Genomic DNA, 20,347 nt, shown 5'->3' with positions numbered 1-20,347 from the left:
TTAAAATGGAAACAATTATTGCCAGCAATGCGTGCTGTTAAATTGCATCTGCCAGTTTAAAAATCCCACATCATTAACACTTAGAATAGAGAAACTAAGTCATTGTAAACCTTTTTGGGTCAGAGATCCTGTTGAAAGTAATGGAGTCTCTTAGAGAAAAGCATATATATGTATACTCACAAAATGTCATATAAAGAACTCCCCAAAAGTCACTGACACATGGCTATCAGATTGAGAAGCCTACTCTATCATGAGTGTTTCCTGAGTAGCAAATAAACTATAGTTGCACCAAAACCAAACAAAATCAGAAGAGAAATGGAACAAAATGGTATCATATAGATACAAATGTTCTAACTATGTCTTAGTCTAAAATAGTCCTAGATAAATTAAATCCATTATTATTATGGATTCCATTTCTTGATAAAAAGCCTAATAAGACTTTGCTACATTCTATATCTACAATCTATATCATTTGTGTAGTCACTGACTAATTTGTTTTTATCAAAAGCATACCAATATATAACAAATGAATTTTATACATATCTTTTTGTGTATATGACTCATTTTTAATTGCCTAAATGCCTCTGTAACATTATTCGTGACATTTATTACATTGTGACCTTTTTAACATCATAGTTTAATTTTCTGCATTATTTTGTCAATGCATAGAAACTCTATAGCATTAATGAACTACTAAAGATTGGTGTATGTGCCTATATCCATTCATAAAGTGGCATATGTTGAATTAATGTTCTGTTTTAAAAACTCTAAGTTCCAGAAGTGCCAAAGAAACCTGTTCCTGAAGAAAAGATACCTGTTCCTGTTGCAAAGAAAAAGGAAGCTCCACCAGGTAAAGGTATAGTGCCTTGCTTGCTAAAGAAGCCCTATTTTTTATATCTTGAGTACAAAACATTTTTGTGTTTATCTGTTGAGTTAGTTTAATTGAAAATGAGTGTTTTGTGGTATGAGTAATAATTCAATAGAAGTGTCTGTCCACCTGCCTACTTTCTTAAAAAATAGCTATAAATTAGCTACTTTGGAAAATGCAGTCATTTCTAAAAATTAATGTCTTTTCAAGTTCCTGAAGTACAGGAGAGGGTTGTCACAGAAGAAAAAATAACCATTGTTACTCAAAGAGAGGAATCTCCACCACCAGCAGGTACTTAATTCCATCTTCATAAATAACCTTGTCATAAATAACCTCCTTCAAGCTTCTTTAATTGCATGCCTTCTTTAATGGGCATGCCGATTCTGTGTTGCTCTTTTATTTTGCCTTTCTGAGAATCTTAAAATCAAATGCTATCTTTAAGTGCCAGAAATACCAAAGAAGAAAGTTCCTGAAGAAAGAAGACCTGTTCCTCAAAAAGAAGAAGAAGCTCCACCACCAAAAGGTATTGTCTCTCTGTCTTTCCAAGAACCATCTTTATGTAATATCATGTAAGAAGGCAAATGGTGGTTTTGATGGCTTTGTGATATGCATACATTGTGGGTGTATATCTGTGTTTGGGGTTGGGCTTCAGTGAGATAACTCTGAAGTTCTAAAAGTGCATGTTTCTAAATGCCAGTTCTACGAAAGAAACCTGTCCCTGAAGAGAAAGTTTCTGTACCAGTTCCTGTCGCTAAGAAAGCTCCTCCTCCTCCCCGAGGTAGGATTTTTCTCAGACCTCTGACAAAAATCTTGTTGCCTGGTAGTTCTTGTTCTATCTGGTGTCTTCTTGTGTGACCCTCCTTCTCTCTTCTGATAGGGTGTGTGTGTGTGTATGTATGTGTATCCTCATGATGTTTGTTGCGTGACTCGTTTTCCCATTTTGTTAGTGAGAGTGGCATACCATGCATTTCTTCCCCAAACTCTTAGGTAAGTAGGATTTTTAAGATTCTTGATCTTTTACACTTCAACTTAATGCTTTTTTAAAGCTGAAGTTTCTAAGAAAACTGTGGTAGAAGAAAAAAGATTCGCTGCCGAAGAAAGATTATCTGTTGCAGTTCCTCAAACAGTGGAAATCATGCGACATGAAGGTATATAATCAGAAGTGAGGGGAGAAATGGGTGTGTGTGTTTCCTCGAAGTCTTTCTTTCCAGATGTGACTGTTAACCTTGTAAGTTGTCCTTATCAGTGTCTACTGGCCGTAGCCTTCTGAGACTGAGTCTTTTGTGTCTGCAATGGTCTTAAATCATTTCAAGACAGTGAATGGGATGCTGAAAATGTGATAATTGTCAACATGGCCACATTTGGACATGATTTGAATATTCTTCTCAGTCTTGGGCTATATAGTCCCCTTATCTTAATCTTAAATCAGCTCTCTCTTCCATGTGATGAGGAAGTCCTGTTCAGCAGTTATAAGAACCACTATCCAGCTGTAGGGAACACATGGCTATTCCCAGTGTTTCCAGGGGCCTGAATTTAAATTAAATACTATCTTTTAAAATATCCACAGAGGAGGAGTGGAGTTATTCAGAAGAAGAGGAAAGAGTATCCGTTTCAGTTTATAGAGAAGAGGAAAGAGAGGAAGAGGAAGTGGAGGTTACAGAATATGAAGGTAAACAATGCCAATGAGCTAGAGATGATCTGGAGTATTGATGAGCTGTTTTCTTGCACAGATTGTTTATCAGATTGATGAAAGTGGACACAAATTCAGTGAATATCCAAGGGCCTCGTTAGATGTATCTTTTGATCAAAACACAAGATTCAGGAACATTACTTAGAGTAAAAGTCCAATGTATAGCTTGTCTTTCGTCTCTTACTTGGCCATGTGGGTGGGAATTGAGGGGGAGGTCTTATATTTACATGCAATTAATGGTGCAGGTGTTTCCATCTACAGTTATCCTTTCAGTAGACAGCACTTGGTTTTAGCATGGTGGGCCAGCATGAACATCACCTGGTAGTCTAATGTCTAAAACATGGGTAAGAGAAAGCAGTTTTTATAGCACAACTCACTAATGCATCCTGGCTCACAGTTTTTAAATGAAGAAGAAATTGTATTACCTTATTACATTCCAGAAGTCAAGGCCATTTGAGAGTGAAGCACTGAACACATAGGTCTTCTATTTCATGTATGGAATAACAATTATGTAATATCTTTGATTAAATTAGTTTGTTGTTTAGACATTCCTATACCTATAACCTATAATGCTAGTTTTCTACAGTTTCTTAAGGATTGAACAATGAACTTTATTTCAGTCCTTTGCAATGAATTAAGATACCACTAGGTTTACCGCTAAAGTCCAGCACTCTGACTAAAGCTATTTATCTGAAAGAACTTTCCTAAGAAAGTTCTAATGTAGTTCTGCTTCAAAGAAAAATCAGTAAGTTCTATAACAAATTAATTCTCTTCCTAAAAAAAAAAAAAGAATAGAATTCTATATGTAGATGCCCTTGAGTGCATTTCTGACTAATAAAATGTGCCCCACTTCTCCATGTAGAAGAAAACTCCTTGTGAAATTCTGATGTGCTGTCTTAATGAGATAGCTTGGAATAGAGCAGGATGGGACACGACTCCATGAGGAAGCCCAGTGGTTCTGTTGTACTTCCTGGGAAGGGCCAAGGTGTTGGGCATAAGTCAGGAATCTGATAGATCAAAAAGGGCCCCATCCCTTCTAGATATGCTTGGGAAACCAAACATAACATGTACACAAGAAAAGTTCCCATTGCATGAATCTGATTTCAATTTTTAACAGTATCTGTTATAAATCTCTTTCAGTCTTATACCTGAAAAGAGAGATATTCTATAATATTCTTTGTTTTCATTAAGTCTTGATCTAGGGAAAAGGTGGGTAGCCTGTTAAGTTTACTTCTAGTGTAAAGAGATATGTCTACAATTAGATCTTCCTATTCTGTAGTTAACTTTATACATATAGGCTCAAAAACCATATGAAGACACCTGCCTCTTCTTCTGTACTTGCCCCCACAAAACTAGGAAAAAAAAAAACAAAAAAAAAAACTTGTTTCCAAGTCCTCAGTAGGTTTTTCACATGTAATACAGGTCTTTTCTTTTTTATCATCCATTATGTTTCCTCAAGTTTATGTTCCTGCCCCGAAGCCTTCAAATCTAGAGTGTTCTGTTATTTTTGAAACTTATCTTCAAATGCTTGTTATTGATTGAGCCACTAGGACTGTTTTTATGTCTTGTACTTGTCTTCTTCTTCCTGTGAATACAAGCATTACTCTCTTTACAATACACTTGAAAATTAAATTACTGAAACTTATTTCCCAAATTCTTTATTAAGGCATACACTTCAATTAAAATGCACTTTGAGGAGGTTTTAAATGGGAACAGTCGGGGATTTGGCAAGTGTTAAACTTTTTATTATTGTAATTACTCTTTGAAGTAATAAATCACCGCTGAAATTAAACATGAAAAACACTACAACTTTTCTTTAAAACTGATGTCTTTAAAGTGATGGAAGAACCCGAAGAATATGTTGTGGAAGAAAAGATGCACTTTATCTCTAAGAGAGTGGAAGCCGAACCGGCAGAAGGTATATCAACCCTCGAATTAATTTTAGCCCTATTTGTGTTTGGCTCGTCCCATTATTTATCTTCTCTTACAGTCAGTCTTGTATTGTCTGATAGAGTATTGTCTATCTTGATAACTATCGTGGCTAAATAAACAGAGTGCTTACATTTTTATGGCATTTCTACACACGTGTTTTATCATCTTTTCAAGTGGTTGAGAAGCATGAGAAGAAGATGGTACTGAAACCGAAAATTCCTGCTAAAGTAGAGGCACCCCCACCAGCTAAAGGTACAGTCCTCCCTCAAAGAAACACTGTATCCTTTGTCTCAGTGGCTGTATCAGTGCCTTCCATTTGCATGCTGCCTGAGTTTTGTCAACCCTGATGTATAGATATTTTTGCTGAACAGAGTCATTAATGTTTGTGTGTACGTATGATCTTTGCAAAAGGTGAATTCTAAGCCCCCAAATGTCACTTTTTCTGTAATGCAAACTAATACTCTTCAACTTAATCTTTCTAAAGTTCCTGAAGCACCTAAGAAACCTGTGCCAGAAAAGAAGGTCCCTGCTGCAGTTCCCAAAAAGGAAAAGGTGCCACCAGGTATTCTGGCCTTTGCTTTATTCTTGAACAATGTCCATCTTTTTCCATCTTAAAGTGGTCCATTCTTCAAATTTTTAAAACGTTAACAAGAAAATAGTGTCTGTGTTTCATGTTTTTTCATCTTGTTTGCTTGACCGTGTTGCTTGATGTCTTTTAAGTGCCGGAAGAGCCAAAGAAGCCAGTTCCAGAAAAAAGGGTTGCTCTAAAAGTGGCTAAGAAAGAAGAACCTCCCCCCACCAAAGGTAAATGAAATCCTCCCACACAAAAACCAGGAACAGGTCTTGTCCTTCATTCTCTCACTGCTGTCCTTGGGTCACACCATTGTTGTATTACTGCCTTATCTATGGGTGGAGTATTACTGTTGTGAAGTTTATTTGTGTATATTTTGTGAATTGCTGTAGTCTGAAATCACAGTACTTTCTGGCCAATTACCACCCCCCCCCAAATACGCTTTAAATAACTTAACTCCCTAATCCTAAAATTATCTTTCAAGTGACTGAGAGGCACATGCAAATTACCCAAGAAGAAAAAGTACACGTTGCTGTAACTAAAAAAGAGGAGCCTCCAAGAGCAAGAGGTATATGTGACCTTTCAATACACAGACTATTTTACTTACCCTCTTCTCTTTACCAAATGCACTGGTTATGGGTGTTTGTTGTTGTTGTTTTCGTTGTTATAGTTGGGTTTTTTTTTATGTTTTAAATAATGAAAATGTCAAGTCCTTTATGTTTGGGTTACTATTAGAAGACTGCCTTTTGTGGTCTGAGTGAGGGGTAAATCCTTAAAGTGAAATCTGTCTTTAAAGTGCCCGAGGAACCCAAGAGAGCTGTTCCAGAAGAAAAAATTCCAAAACTCAGACCTAAGAGAGAGGAGGAACCACCAGCAAAAGGTATACTAACTTTTTCAAAAATCAAAATGAGCATGTAGGTATTGAAACTAGTCTAGTGGAATTGGCATCCTTGGAGAGAATAATTTAAATACATTTTAAAATAAGTCATATGCATGTGCAATTTCATATCAATCCAAAGCTCAACATTTCAGATACCAGAAAGTACTCTTCTTTCTTTTCCACAAAATTGTGAAGCTCCCCCAAATGTGTACTTTCCCTTAAAATGTACTTGTTTTCTAATATGTTATTGTCTGTATACTAAACTCATCTGCCCAAAGAATTGTTTTGTGTGGCAAGCTTTTATAAAATTAATTTTTTTTTAAATACTGAGTTTTGTACATTGTGCCAGTGGAGCTTCTTGAAACTACTTGAGAATTCAGATGAAGACACTATTTATGGGACTCAAGTTTCTGTCCAATGCTTGTTTGATAGTCTCTGTTGCTATTGTCTCGTTGTCTTTTTGAACTCTCTTATAAATACTACTTGATCTTCCTAAAAACTTATTCAATAGCTTTGAAGGCTTAAGCAGGTTAGAAAGAAGTATTCTTCTGTATGTTAGACAGTGTTTATTTCCAAGTCTGTTGCTTTTTCTTGCCACGTAAATGAGAAGTGTGAATGACGGGCATGGTGATGGTTGTCTTTGTCTGTGGATTGTTCCTACACAGTATCTCTTAACATGTATATATTCAAGATCTCATAATTCACTTTTAATAATTACTCTTTTTAAAGTCACTGAAATCAGAAAAAGAGCTGTTAAAGAAGAAAAGGTATCCATCGAAGTTCCAAAAAGAGAAGCTCCTCCCGTGAAAGGTATGTTTTGCTTTCACCAAGTATTACACTGAAGCATGAAACTACATAGCCCTCTGCCTGCTACTTCCTACCCTTTATTGGCTTATTGTTGGCTAAAGGCAGGAAATCTAACATTTGAAATGATAAATATCAAATGTACACTCTGTAATACCTTGACCGGGAAAAGACATTCAGGTTCTCCCATAACCAGTGCATGAATCCATCACATAAGAATGAAATCAACGTGCATGGTCACTATCACCCCTAAATGAACTTCAAGTAAAAAGCTGCCTGTTGTCAATATTATTCTAGAAGTAACCGTAACTGAAGAGAAGGAATGGTCTTACACCCGGGAAGAGGAAATTGTTTCAGTAGAACGGGAAGAGGAGTATGACGAGTATGAGGAGTATGATTATAAAGAATTTGAGGAGTATGAACCAACAGAAGAGTATGACCAATATGAAGAATATGAGGAACGCGAGTTTGAACATTATGAAGAGCATAAAGAGCATGAAGAGTATGTCACAGGTATGAGCAAGACTGCAAACCGAACATCACCTTACATACATGCAGATTCCTTTAGAGCAGGACAAACATTTGGATGCCCAAAGAAATTTGCAAAGAACTTTATTTCATTTGACAAATTCAGATTTTTTTTTCTTACATAACTTCCAGAAAAAAAAAAAAACCTCTATAAATCTTAAGGTTATTATTAGACTTACTGTTAGACTTTGGGAATTATCTATTTCCTCCCTCATTTTTGCTCAGACACAAAGTTTGCTCTTCTTTCTCAAGAGGGTGACGAGTTTCTCTGCAAGTGCCTGTGATCATTCCAATACATGGAATGTCTGAACGTCTCTTACTCTAAAGTTTGTTATTATCAAGCATGATAGAAAAATACACTCTCTCAGGGTTCCCATCTTGAAAACCTGACAAAGACTGCTTCCAAAGTAAAGACAAACACGAAGGCTAACACGAGCAGTTGTGTTCTGTCTAATGATAATCAAATTTGTAGGTGTACAATTTTGCTCCACACGATTCCTTTATTTTACTCAATAAGTTCCTACTGGAATTTTGAAATTAAGCAATGTTATTTCACTTAGCCAGTTTCTGACATTTCATAGCTTCACTTTGAGAACATTCTATGTGATTTTTACAGGTAGCATTAAAAACCAATATTACCTACAAGGAATAACACAGAGGGCCGTAGGGTAAGGGAGGGAAAACTGAAGAAATCAGAGAGGGAGACAAATCATGAGAGACTCTGGACTCCAGGAAACAAACTGAGGGTTTCAGAGGGGAGGGGGTTGGGGAATGAGACAACCAGGTGATAGGTATTAAGGAGGGCATGTATTGCATGGAGGACTGGGTGTTATACACAATAATGAATCATTGAAAGCACATCAAAAACTAATGACGTACTATATACTGGCCAATTGAACACAATAATAAAAAAAAATGAAAAAATGGGGTGCCTGGGTGTCTCAGTCACTTAAGCATCTGCCTTTGGCTCATGTCGTGATCCCAGGGTCCTGGGATGGAGCCCTGTGTCGGGCACTCTGCTCAGTGGAGATCCTGCTTCTCCCTCTCCCTCTGCCTGCTGCTCAGCCTACTTGTGCTTGCTCTTTATCTCTGTCAAATAAATAAATAAAAATCTTTTAAAAAATAAATATAATATATAAAGAAAGAAAGACCACCCCCACCAAAAAACCCCCTAATGATGTACTATATGTTGGGTAATTGAACATAATAAATAAATAAATAAAACTCAATATTATATAGAAAGAAGTTTTAACCATGATGTTTTCTACCTGAAGTGAAATGAGACTGTTAATATGGAGGAGAGAATTACAATGACCTAATTGAAGCAAAAAGGCAGTAGGAAAGGGTACTGTCAGCTTGTTTAGGGCTTTTAGACCTTATTCTACTTGGATCTGTGATTCTCACTCACCTCTAGAGGCTATGGCTACACTGTAGGTAAAAGATAAATAAAGAAATAGAATTTGTTATTATGTTCCGAAGTCTGACATTATATACCCTGTATGTACTTTTTTAAAGAACCGGAGAAGCCTCTCCCAGTAAAGCCTGTCCAAGAAGAACCAGTTCCCACAAAGCCAAAGGCCCCACCAACTAAAGGTAGAGTGAGCAAGACATTGTGAGTCCTGAGAGACCCATGTCCCTACATGTCTGTCATACTATAAACACATGTTGAAGTGGCAGCGAACAAATTGTGTGTGTGTTTGGGGATATTGTGTTGCACATCATATTTCTTACATCTGGCTCTTGAGACATCTGGCTCAGGTTTTTAAAATCTGTTAATCTTGATATTTTAAAGTGCTGAAGAAAGTAGTCCCTGAAGAAAAAGTCCCAGTGCCCATTACCAAGAAACTCAAACCTCCACCACCCAAAGGTACATTGCAGAGTGATAACTACGAGAAACATCTTTGTTACTCATGTTCTATAACATGTCTTTCTACCTTGTCTGCTGTTTTTTATTTTTACTGAATGTATTGTGGTCCTGATTCTTACATTTCGTGGGGGGTTTTTTTCTGTGTGTATTTTTATGTGTATGGTAGTTGTGTGATTGGTTTTAATGCTCTTCAATAATTAATATCTTTAAAGTGCCTGAAGAAGCAAAGAAACTTGTTGAGGAAAAAATACACATTTCAATTACCAAACGTGAAAAAGAACAGGTGGCTGAGCCAGCTGTTAAAGGTATAATCATTTCCTTCCAAAATCGTGGTCTTTGGGGCGCCTGGGTGGCTCAGTGGGTTAAAGCCTCTGCCTTTCGCTCAGGTCATGAGCCCAGGGTCCTGGGATCGAGCCCCGCGTCGGGCTCTCTGCTTGGCGGGGAGCCTGCTTCCTCTTCTCTCTGTCTCTGCCTGCCTCTCTCCCTACTTGTGATTTCTATCTGTCAAATAGATAAATAAAATCTTTAAAAAAAAAAAAAATCGTGGTCTTTTACAATACCTCTTTTAAAAAATTAACGTAGCTATGTTTGCTTTGTTTCATTGTTATATATCTTTGGAGTTAGTCATTAGGATTTGTTGGGCATAAAAATCTGTCAACATAGGATAAGAAGGTAATGCTACCTTCAAAAGAAAAAGTTATTTTGAAATATATCCATAGCCTATTATACAATAGCTGTGGCTACAATATAGATAAAATAGAATGCTTGGATTTAAAATTGGTAACCATTTGGTACATTCCTGACTTATCTAAAATCATGTAATGATATAACAATGTTGACCCCAGTTCAACAACTATTTATGCATTCTGAAGTTATTTTGAAGGTTACAAAAAAAAAAAAAAGAACCCTAACTCAGTGGCTTGTCATTTTTTTTTTTCTAACTATGAAGTAACTTCTCTGCCCTTTCAGAAAGTATACTTATCCAGAAGGAAATTTAGCTTTCAGTAAAGGATATTTCCTACAAGCAGAGATACCTGAACACTAAGCATCATTTCACGTTTGGGTTCTGCTACTTCAAACTTACTTGTGTATATCTGTTTATATTTATCCCAGTGAGGTTCAGAATCATTTTCAGAGAACATACAAAATTTTTTATGAATGAACAGTTGTATATCTATCATATGAGAGGCATTTGCAAAATTATTCTGTCTGCTCAAACTGTGACAAAGCAACCGTTGCCTGGGTGGCCTGTTTCTGACAATAAAATATCCTTTTACTTAAATTTCAAGTGCCTGTGAAGCCCAAGAGAGTTGTCACAGAAGAAAAAGTACTTGTTCCTAAAAAAGAAGTAACAGCACCTGTTAGAGGTACCTAATACCACTCTTTTTAATGTGTTGTTTGTCGTCTTTGCTGTAAAATTCATGTACAGCTCTATGTGTGAAGTTCTTCTCTGGGAAAGATAAACCCTGTTCTTTCTTCTGTTACAAATGGCTGTGTTCCTACTGTGTCTTAATTTCTTTGAGTCATCGTAAATGTCAAACCTAAAGATAATCTCTTTAAAGTGCCAGTACCAAAAAGACAAGAGCAAGAAGAGATTGTCTTTGAAGAGGAAGTTGTAACTCAAGTAGAGGAGTATTTTGAAGAAGAAGAAGAGTACATTCATGAAGAAGAGGAACTCATAACTGAAGAAGAAGTCATACCAGTGATACCAGTCAAAGGTAGATTATATCTCCTACAAAGAGATCCATAGTGGCATCTTTAGAATCTGGGTGTCTAATTTAGTCAGATTCTGGGGTTTATTAGCACCAATGGCCAATTCTGCTTATTTTAGAAACACACACTTTTGATGCTGAAACATGATTTCTGCTGTTGCCTTTCACATTTTCTATCTTGTATGCAACATTTCCAAAATTCTTAATATCTTTAAAGTGCCCGAAATACCTAAGAAACCTGTACCAGAAGAGAAGAAACCTGTTCCTGTTCCCAAAAAGAAGGAAGCCCCACCAGCAAAAGGTATAATCACCCTTCATAGTGTAGGCCTTAACCTGCATAGAAATAATTCACTATCTTCTGAGTTCACAACCTTGTGTGTTGCTCTCTGTTGTTAGAGATGTTAATTGTGCTTTATACAGATGTGTTGTTACCAGTAGTTAGAACTTACCAATAAACAATATCTTTAAAGTGCCTGAGATTCCCAAGAAGCCAGAGGAGAAAGTTCCTGTGCCCATTCCTAAAAAAGAGAAGCCTCCACCAGCTAAAGGTACATCTCTTTATAATCCATCAGTGGAATAATGTGATAATTTACTCATGTCGTAGAACTTGACAACCCCTAACTATTCTTTCCCCATGCCAATATTAATAAAACAAAGACCACCAACTGGTTCTAGGAAGAGTTTACCATGTATTCATCTCTGATTTTTACCATCAAAGCATGCTAACTCTTAGTGCTTGGCTCTTACTCTTTAGGAGAACGTTCTTAAAATTCTTATTATAATCCCAAAGTGGGCAAAAATCACCATTTGCCAGGCATTGTGTCTTGTCTCTATCACCAGTCTATGTTTTCTCAGTGTTCTCTATTTAAATTTGTGTGCATCTCCTGGCCTTTGTTTTGTGGCTATTATTCTTATCACTCTTAAAGGATAAAATTGTATGATGCTTCAGTAAAGTCCTAAAATTGCTGGATTCTTATCAATGGGTGGAAGATTTGACACTAATCCTACTTGATATCTTTAAAGTTCCTGAAGTGCCCAAGAAGCCAGTACCAGAGGAGAAAGTACCAGTACCAGTTCCTAAAAAGGTGGAAGCTCCACCTGCCAAAGGTACATGAACTCGCCAACACTTTTTTAATTCACATTTGCATACAAGTAAAAATTAACTGGTTCAATTCCATGCTCTTTGGGGATGCAACTCTTTAATACTGCTTTATGGGGAAAAAAAGATTTTATTTTAAAGACAAAAACCTTCTTGAAATACCTTTGTCATAGTTTTATTACTATATCTTCATCTTTTTGAGACTATGCTTAACCTCAAAATTTTATATTGTATAACCCTTTTTTCTAAACAATTTCTTTAAAGTGCCAGAAGTGCCCAAGATGCCTGTACCTGAGAAGAAGGTGCCAGTTCCTGTTCCTAAGAAGGTAGAGGCTCCACCTGTAAAAGGTACATCATTTCATCATTCATGTACATGGGGGGGGGGCTTTCATTTATACATATTCACATGCAAATCCCCCATAACATTACAAGTTTAAAAATTGGCCTTAATATATAACTATTTAGTGATTTAATAAATATTTAGTGATTATTTTCATATATATTGCTCTAAGGCATATAAAAGAACACATATTTAAAGACCAATAATATTTTTAAAGTGCCAGAGGTGCCCAAGAAGATCATCCCAGAGGAAAAGCCAACACCTATTCCCAAAAAAGTGGAAGCTCCACCACCCAAAGGTACATTAATCTCTAACAGAGCCAGGGCAAAAAGGAAAACTAACTGGTCTTATTCAGCCTTGCTAATTACAATTAATGCTTCATGACCTTGAATCTGATGACAGTTGGTGCCTCTATGATCACAGAATACTTGCTTTTCATGTTGTCCCATTGTCATGAATAGTGTACATAAAAGTGACACTTGTACGATTGAATAAATATCTTTAAAGTGCCAAAGAAACACGAGCCAGTTCCAGTTCCTGTAGCTCTACTTCGGGAAGAAGAAGTTCCATTTGAAGAGGAAGTTTTCCCTGAAGAGGAAGTTTACCCTGAGGAAGAAGAAGTTCCTCCTGAGGAAGAAGAAGTTTACCCTGAGGAAGAAGAAGTTCCTCCTGAGGAAGAAGAAGTTGCTCCTGAGGAAGAAGAAGTTCCTCCTGAGGAAGAAGAAGTTGCTCCCGAGGAAGAAGAAGTTCCTCCTGAGGAAGGAGAAGTTCCTCCTGAGGAGGAAGAATTTATACCTGAGGAAGAAGTTGAACCCGAAGAAGAGGAAGTTCTTCCAGAAATTAAACCTAAGGTGCCAGTACCTGCAAGAGGTATAGCAACTCTTCTTGGAGTTATCAAGGTCTCTTTTGTGTTGAAATCTGCCTTTCCATCTTTTTTTTTATTCATCTCCAGTTTTATCTATGTAATAATTAACTCTTTATGTTGTCTATCTACTAAATCTGAGAAAGCATTCCAGACACATGTGCCTTTATTATTGTGTCTGTCACATGTGTCTGTCTCTTGAAAATGATTTGGGTGTCTTCAAATTTCATAATATGAACTGTTATTTATTTGTTTGTGGTCTTATTTTCACTTGTCTTTTTGTTATATGTATAGTACTGTGCATGTGATTTTTAATGTCTTAAAATGAATGTTTTTAAGTGCCTGAAGTACCAAAGAAACCTGTACCTCAGAAGAAAGTCCCTGTTCCTGCTCCTAAAAAAGTGGAACCTCCACCACCCAAAGGTATACCTCCCCAAAGTGAATATGCATTCTTCTTCCATAGCTTCACCAGAAAAATTATGGTGGAACTGGGGTTTAGGAAAAGTTGTATTTATAAAACAGTCACATTTTTCTTAAAATGTTCAGGAACACTGATAGCCACTTTTCATTGGATGCAAAGCAGTATTCAAGAACAAAGATAAAAGGAAGTATTGTCCCCAAAATTGCCACAGAATTCTACCTAGTGACCTGTCATTTTAGTAAACTTCATAATTTTCATATAGCTATTCTGCAAAGCTAAATTATCTACACAAAAAGATACCTGAAAAATATAATGAATAAATTTGCCTAAATTTCATCCTTTAACTATTTATATGAAGTGCTTTTATAACACCAGGATGAAAAGAAAAAATGATTGGAGTATTTATCAAAACACTGAGTAATAGCTTATGCCTTCTGATACATACATATAAATGGCATCCCAGCAGATTTTGATTTTAGCCTTAGCTTTATTCCTTGCTATATCATTCTGAGCAAGTTTTTAACCAGTCTGAGCCTCAGGTTTCTCTCCTATAAAATGGGGAGAATAATAGCGGTCCTTGTGGGCTCAGATATTATTGTGAGGATAAAATCAAGTAAGGTATGTGGAAGTACTCTATCACTGAATGAATGATGCAGATCAGTTCATAGCATAGGATGAAATCTACATATCTGTAACTGTATTTTCTGCCAAAGGTCATGACATAATAAGCATAGTGCCTCCACCAGGTTAAATAGTCATATAATCAATATAGTCATATAATCAATCAGTCCTTTATTAGACTTAAGGGATTCAGAAATACTTTATAGATAATGATTTAATAAATTACTGGTGATATTGAAATGGCTGAAATGACAGCATCTGTCCTCTGATATTCAAGTAGGTTGCTGATTCCTCACTCTATAAAACCTATTTCTGTCATAACACTGGGCTCCCGACATGCCCTATGTCTCTATCTTGAGCAACTCTTGCATGTGGTCTTTCTGTGTGTGTGTGAACTTCTTGTGTTCTCTCTTTTTTATTCCTCACAATAAATTCTTATCATGAAATGATGTCTTTAAAGTGCCTGAGGCTAAGAAGAAAGTACCAGAGAAGAAAGTGGTCATTCCTAAGAAAGAGGAGGCTCCTCCTGCCAAAGGTACTACCATTCCCAAGCCAATTAGACACCGCCATTTCTTTCTCTCACCTGTGAGAGTCAAAGTGTCCTCTTTCAGTATTTGTTAGTATAACTTGTATTATTGCTATGTCTATGTCTCCATGTTTGTGCAACTTAAACTATAAAAAATAAAATAATATCTTTAAAGTGCCTGTGGTGCTTAAGAAACCTGAACCAGAAAAGAAAGTGCCTCCTCCTGGTCTTAAGAAAGCAGTGGCTCCTCCTGCCAAAGGTATATCACCCAAAAAAGGATGTGTTTGCTGTCCCAATGTTGAACTGTGATGCTGTCCACACGGCTGTTCAACATAAACGTTTGTCTGCCTTGTATGGTCTGTCATTGCCATTCACCACTTGTGACTCTGAAGCACCCATGTTTGTGCTGTGTCAGTTTTTCCACTTTGTGTGTTTTATGTTGATTCCTTATGTATGTTATGTCTAAAAAATAAAAACACTCAACTAATACATTTTTAAAGAGCCCAAAGTAATTAAGAAGCCAGGCCCTGAAGTACGCTTTGCTCTTCCCACAAAACTAGAGGCTCCAGCAGTAAAAGGCAGAATATCTCTTTAAATGGGCTCTTAGCCTTAAATCACAAACCTCTTTATTTTTGTTTCATTAATTGATTCTGTGAAATCTCCATGTTTCGTCTTGTGTATGTGTATCTTGATATTTACTCCCTTGTGTTGAAAAAGGGGGAAACTTGGTCTTTATGCACTCTTCATTGGTTCTTGCATTTTAAGTGCCTAAAACGATCAATATCTTTTAAGTTCCTGAGGTACCTAAAAAAGTAGAAGAAAGACGAATCATTCTCCCTGAAGAAGAGGAAGTTCCACCGGTTGAAGGTAGATGACTTTCTAAGAAAATAGATTTTCCAGGTCACTATTGTCTTATCATTGTCTAATCCTGGAAGGAGGCAAATGCACATTTCACTTCAGAAAATAAAGACATTCAGACTCTAAAAGAAATCATTATTTACCTAATAGAAACTGGGCAGGCAAATTAAAATCAACTGACTTTCTTACATATTTAGCCAATTTGTCTGTCTGTCTGTTTGTTTGTTTCATTTTAATGACAGTCTTTGAAAGGAAACTCCATTTGCCATGGGGAATTTTTCATCAAATGACTTGGTTGGTAATAGTGGGATAAACCTACCCAAGAAATTCCAGTTAAGTCTGAGTAGTTGACACAGAAAATGTGATGTCTACCCCTAACTGAATGTTTGCCTTCCAACAAGTCCACCTCCATTAAAAAAAATAATAATAATAATTTCAACTAAATTCTCTGACATCTTTTCTAATTCTGAAATTCTGGGAAGGGCCTAAGATATTTTGAGGACTCAGTAGATTGTTTTCAAGTGCTCACTTGAAGCTTGCACATGCATTAGAAAGGCTGAGCTATGAATTACCTATATTTAAGACAACCTCCATTTTCAGATATATCCTCCTAGTCTAATATTTAAAAGAATTCTAATTTATAAAATAATAATCTTTTTAAAGTGTATGAGGAGCCAGAAGAGCCTATTCCAGAAGAAGAGATCGCTGAAGAACCACCTAGCATAGAAGAAGTTGAAGAAGTGGCACCACCTAGAGGTACAGCTGCTTTTAGGAGTTGGACATTTAAAATCTATGGTGGTCCAAATCTTTCTCAGAATAAGTCAAAGTCTGATATTTCTCAGTATACTTTTCTTACATCTTACTAATGACAAATTAATGATCAGTAAGTAATGGCACCTGAAGGGCCCCACCCAGCTTTTCTACTGCATCTCTAATATAATTCTTGTATTATTGGCACTAGAGATTTTCCTAGCTAGACCCTATTATAACACTTATATTATAACACTTTAATTAAAAACTAGTTTCTAGTTTTTAATTTCTTATTCAGTATTAAAGTGGGGGGAAATCTATTTCTGTGTTGTTTACTTTTTAAAATAATTCTTAGCCTATCATTCCTGAAGACTGTGACAAGTTTTGTATAACTGATACTATATTTGCTAATAGGATTAAGAAGTAATAATAGCCTTCCACTTTTAGAGTCACTGCTGCAAATGTATTATTATCATTTAGGTTGCTAATATCTTTTAAAATAAGTCAACGTTTTGTGTTATTTTTTGCATCTGTGGGTGCTGTTCTGTTCATTGCATGTCCTTTTTCAAAATGTCCATATAATATCTTTGAAGTGCCTGAAGTGGTTAAGAAAGCAGTACCTGAAGCTCCTACTCCTGTTCCTAAAAAAGTGGAGGCACCACCAGCTAAAGGTATAGCAAATCTCAATTAATAATGTCTTTTTTTTAATATTTCTTTTATTTTTATTTGACGTAGAGAGAGAGAGAGAGATTGCAAGTAGGCAGAGAGGCAGGCAGAGATAGAGGGTGGGGGAAATGGGCTCCCCGCTGAGCAGAGAGCCCGATGCGGGGCTCAATCCCAGGACCCCAAGATCAAGACCTGAGCTGAAGGCAGAGGCTTAACCCAGTGAGCCACCCAGGTGCCCCTAATAATGTCTTTAAATTCCAGCTAATGTTTTTAAAATAAAAACCAAAACCCAGAAACTTCTTCTTTGATTGCTTTCTTAGAACCATTTAAGTAGCAAACTTTCATATCTTTAGCCTGTTTTGGAATCTTAAGTGATGATTATGTTACTGGATGGCTGTGTGTATATGAATTACTCCGGCTGCTTCTCATTCTAAACAGCTGAGACTTCTAATGTTAATGAGTACATCTCTCTATGCTTATATACATAGCAATAGACCCTTCTTCCCCACATTCCATTCATGAATTTTATTCCATTATATAGAGTTTTCCCATGTTATTATAATTATGTATACTATATTATGGGGGGGGGGAATCTGTTCTCATGCTTGGATGACAACTATTTTAAAGAACCTCATGTCATTTCTAATATTTGGCGTAAGCATTTAAGGTTATTACAAAATGCCTTTGCTTCCTAGTTAGGTTACTACTTCAGGAGTGCTCTTAACAGATAAGCTATGCTCTCCCTATCACAGTTGGCCTCCCTACCCCCCCATATAAATAGTACTCAGCGGAAGAGGACACCTCTGTTAAGGCTTAAGTACTCTGTTATGGTAATCTTAAGTACTCTGTTATGGTAATCAAAAAAATCTTCATCAAATTAAAAATACTAGAAGTAGACCCAATATTGGTAATCCTTGCTATTTAAAAAGAATAGAATAGCACATGCCTTCATCTTATCTAGTTAGCACAAGTAAGTGAATTGGGAAAATATCTTTATTGTCTGTAAAGTGGTTTCCAGTAGTAGAATTACTTCTTACACTTTAATTATTATAAAGATGTTGTTTTATTTGCATTATTTAGTATTGTTAGCTAACTGAAATGCCTAATATCTTTAAAGTGCCAAAGAAGGTTCCTGAGGAAAAAATACCTGTTCCTGTTCAGAAAAAAGAGCCTCCTCCAGCCAAAGGTACATACTCTGTTTTAAACCTGAATTTCCTGTTAATAGTTTTTCGTTAAGATTTTTATGTTTGGGGTACCTGGCTGACTCGCTCAGTAGAGCATGTGACTATTGATCTCAGGGTCATGAGTTCAAACCCCACATTGGGTGTGGTGCCTACTTAAAAAATAAATTTTTTAAAAAATTTAAACATTTTTAAAATTTAAAAATAAAAAAAGTTTTATGTTTAATGTCTCTGTGTCTTGACTGTTTAGATGTCTTTGGTCTATGAAAACTTGCTCTTGATAGTCCTAAATATTAAAACTATATCTTTAAAGTGCCTGAAAAGAAAGTCCCAGAAAGGAAAATCGCAGAAAAGAAAGTCCCTGTGCCTAAAAAAGAAGCTGCTCCTCCAGCTAAAGGTATTTTTGGAAAGATCTTTTCTGTATCTTCACATATTATTGCATGATATGCAATATCATTTTTCCAGTTGTTGTCATTCTGTATTTTGAATTTATATCTTCATTTCTTCTGTGTTTGAAAAAACAAATTTCTTAAAGTAGATGCTCTTTCAGGGAGGACCGTCGTTGAAGAAAAAATATCAGTTGCCTTCCACAAAGAGGAGGTAGTAAGAGAGAGAACAGAATTAGAAGTAGTAGAAACACCAGTGGAAGTGCTTGAGGAAGAAGAGTTCCATGAAGTTCAAGAATATTTTGAAGAAGAAGAGTTCCATGAAGTAGAAGAATTCATCAAAGTAGAACGACCTAGAGTCGAAGAAGTACACAGGGCTGAAGAGGTCCATAGGGTAATAGAAGTTTTAGAGACAGAAGAAGTGGAAGTATATGAAAAACCCAAAGCTCCACCTAAAGGTATAGGTGAATTCTGTTGCTATGATGAATTGCAATACCTTGTTCTAACTCACTTTTTTTTTTTTTAAGAGCATTTCATGCCCAGTTTGGAATATTAGAAACCCACTGACTTTCCAAGTTAAGCTCATGGAATGCTTTAAGCATGAGCTTCAGCCTATTTGATACAAAGATTAATATGGAGTAGAGATTAACCTTATAGTGTATAATTTTAGCAGACAAGATAATGGTATTTGATACCTACTTATCTAAGGAGCTCACTTGTATGAATTTGTAGATTCTTTCTTCAGCTAAGAATGATTGTTACGTGATTGTTACAGGTGCCAAAATATCTGACCAGTGTCATCAGTTGAGTGAAATAGAAGCTACTCAGTTCACTGAGAAATTTACATGTTCAGGCAAAACAACCACTGCTTTGTTAACATGAGTCAGCTGTTCACAAACTGATCATTGCTTATCAAAAGCTTCTGCATTTTATATTTTTGTTAGAGAAATAACGTTAAGGAAGCAAACGAAGCATTAGTAACACTACCTGCTTTCTAGTTTTGTTTTGTGGGGTTTTTTTAGGATTAACTATGATACATAAAATTCTCTTCAGTACCATTCCAGATCTTGCACAATTAATATGTGTGTGATATGAAGGAATATGTATGTGTGCATGTGTGCTTATTATTCATAGTAAATCTTACCATATAGATGAAATTTAGCAAAATCGTGTCTCTCTTGGAAGTGTGATATAAATTCAAAAAATATAAGTAGAGAAAGCATTTATGATAGCCCACACTGGACTAACTTTATTGGTAGTGCTCCCTAATACTTTAAGAACTTATTCTAAATCAAAACACCAATATCTTTGAAGGGCCTGAAATATCTGAGAAAATCATCCCTCCAAAAAAACCACCCACTAAAGTTGTTCCTCGAAAAGAGCCACCGGCTAAAGGTATTTCATTAGTGAAAAACTACTTACCTTATTATATGTGCAGCAGCACCTTGATTGCATTAAATGTTTGTGTTCTTGATGTTTTTCTTCTGTGTTTTGTGTTTTTGGAACTTCTAAAACAAAATAATATCTTTAAAAGGGTTGAGGGGCCAAAGGAAGTTCTACCAAAAGAGAAAGTCAATATTGTCATACCCAAAGCAAATATTCTTATTAATCAAATAGTGCACCTAGGTTTCCTTCTTTGGTACTATTTGATTGTATATTCACTAACATGCTTATTGATAAAACCATGTTTTCCTATTAATTCTTAATTTTAATCACCTAGTAATAATAAATACATAGTGACTATATGTTAATGTCCCTGCTTTGTTCATTTTGGGGAACCTCTTG

At 36.1% G+C, this 20,347-nt stretch overlaps 1 protein-coding gene across 1 annotated transcript in view; it reads left to right on the top strand.

Annotated features, from left to right (window-relative positions):
- The window catches only part of TTN (titin), a 274,251-nt gene that overhangs the window by 117,338 nt on the left and 136,566 nt on the right, over positions 1 to 20,347 (top strand). The window contains 33 exon segments of the mRNA XM_046018787.1: positions 773 to 856; positions 1,079 to 1,159; positions 1,311 to 1,404; positions 1,546 to 1,646; positions 1,915 to 2,030; positions 2,438 to 2,537; positions 4,396 to 4,476; positions 4,665 to 4,742; positions 4,975 to 5,052; positions 5,211 to 5,294; positions 5,546 to 5,629; positions 5,858 to 5,941; positions 6,671 to 6,751; positions 7,043 to 7,258; positions 8,789 to 8,866; positions 9,066 to 9,140; positions 9,353 to 9,445; positions 10,430 to 10,507; positions 10,703 to 10,858; positions 11,070 to 11,153; positions 11,323 to 11,400; positions 11,876 to 11,959; positions 12,216 to 12,299; positions 12,509 to 12,589; positions 12,799 to 13,161; positions 14,656 to 14,730; positions 15,514 to 15,588; positions 16,243 to 16,335; positions 16,923 to 17,000; positions 18,113 to 18,181; positions 18,490 to 18,573; positions 18,727 to 19,020; positions 19,877 to 19,957. Of these exon segments, the coding sequence (XP_045874743.1) occupies positions 773 to 856; positions 1,079 to 1,159; positions 1,311 to 1,404; positions 1,546 to 1,646; positions 1,915 to 2,030; positions 2,438 to 2,537; positions 4,396 to 4,476; positions 4,665 to 4,742; positions 4,975 to 5,052; positions 5,211 to 5,294; positions 5,546 to 5,629; positions 5,858 to 5,941; positions 6,671 to 6,751; positions 7,043 to 7,258; positions 8,789 to 8,866; positions 9,066 to 9,140; positions 9,353 to 9,445; positions 10,430 to 10,507; positions 10,703 to 10,858; positions 11,070 to 11,153; positions 11,323 to 11,400; positions 11,876 to 11,959; positions 12,216 to 12,299; positions 12,509 to 12,589; positions 12,799 to 13,161; positions 14,656 to 14,730; positions 15,514 to 15,588; positions 16,243 to 16,335; positions 16,923 to 17,000; positions 18,113 to 18,181; positions 18,490 to 18,573; positions 18,727 to 19,020; positions 19,877 to 19,957 (3,465 nt within the window).

This window comes from Meles meles, chromosome 9 (assembly GCF_922984935.1).
Source record: "Meles meles chromosome 9, mMelMel3.1 paternal haplotype, whole genome shotgun sequence".
Lineage (NCBI taxonomy): Eukaryota > Metazoa > Chordata > Mammalia > Carnivora > Mustelidae > Meles > Meles meles.
The sequence above is the reverse complement of the archived record's forward strand: the minus strand, read 5'-3'. Positions and strand labels throughout refer to the sequence as shown.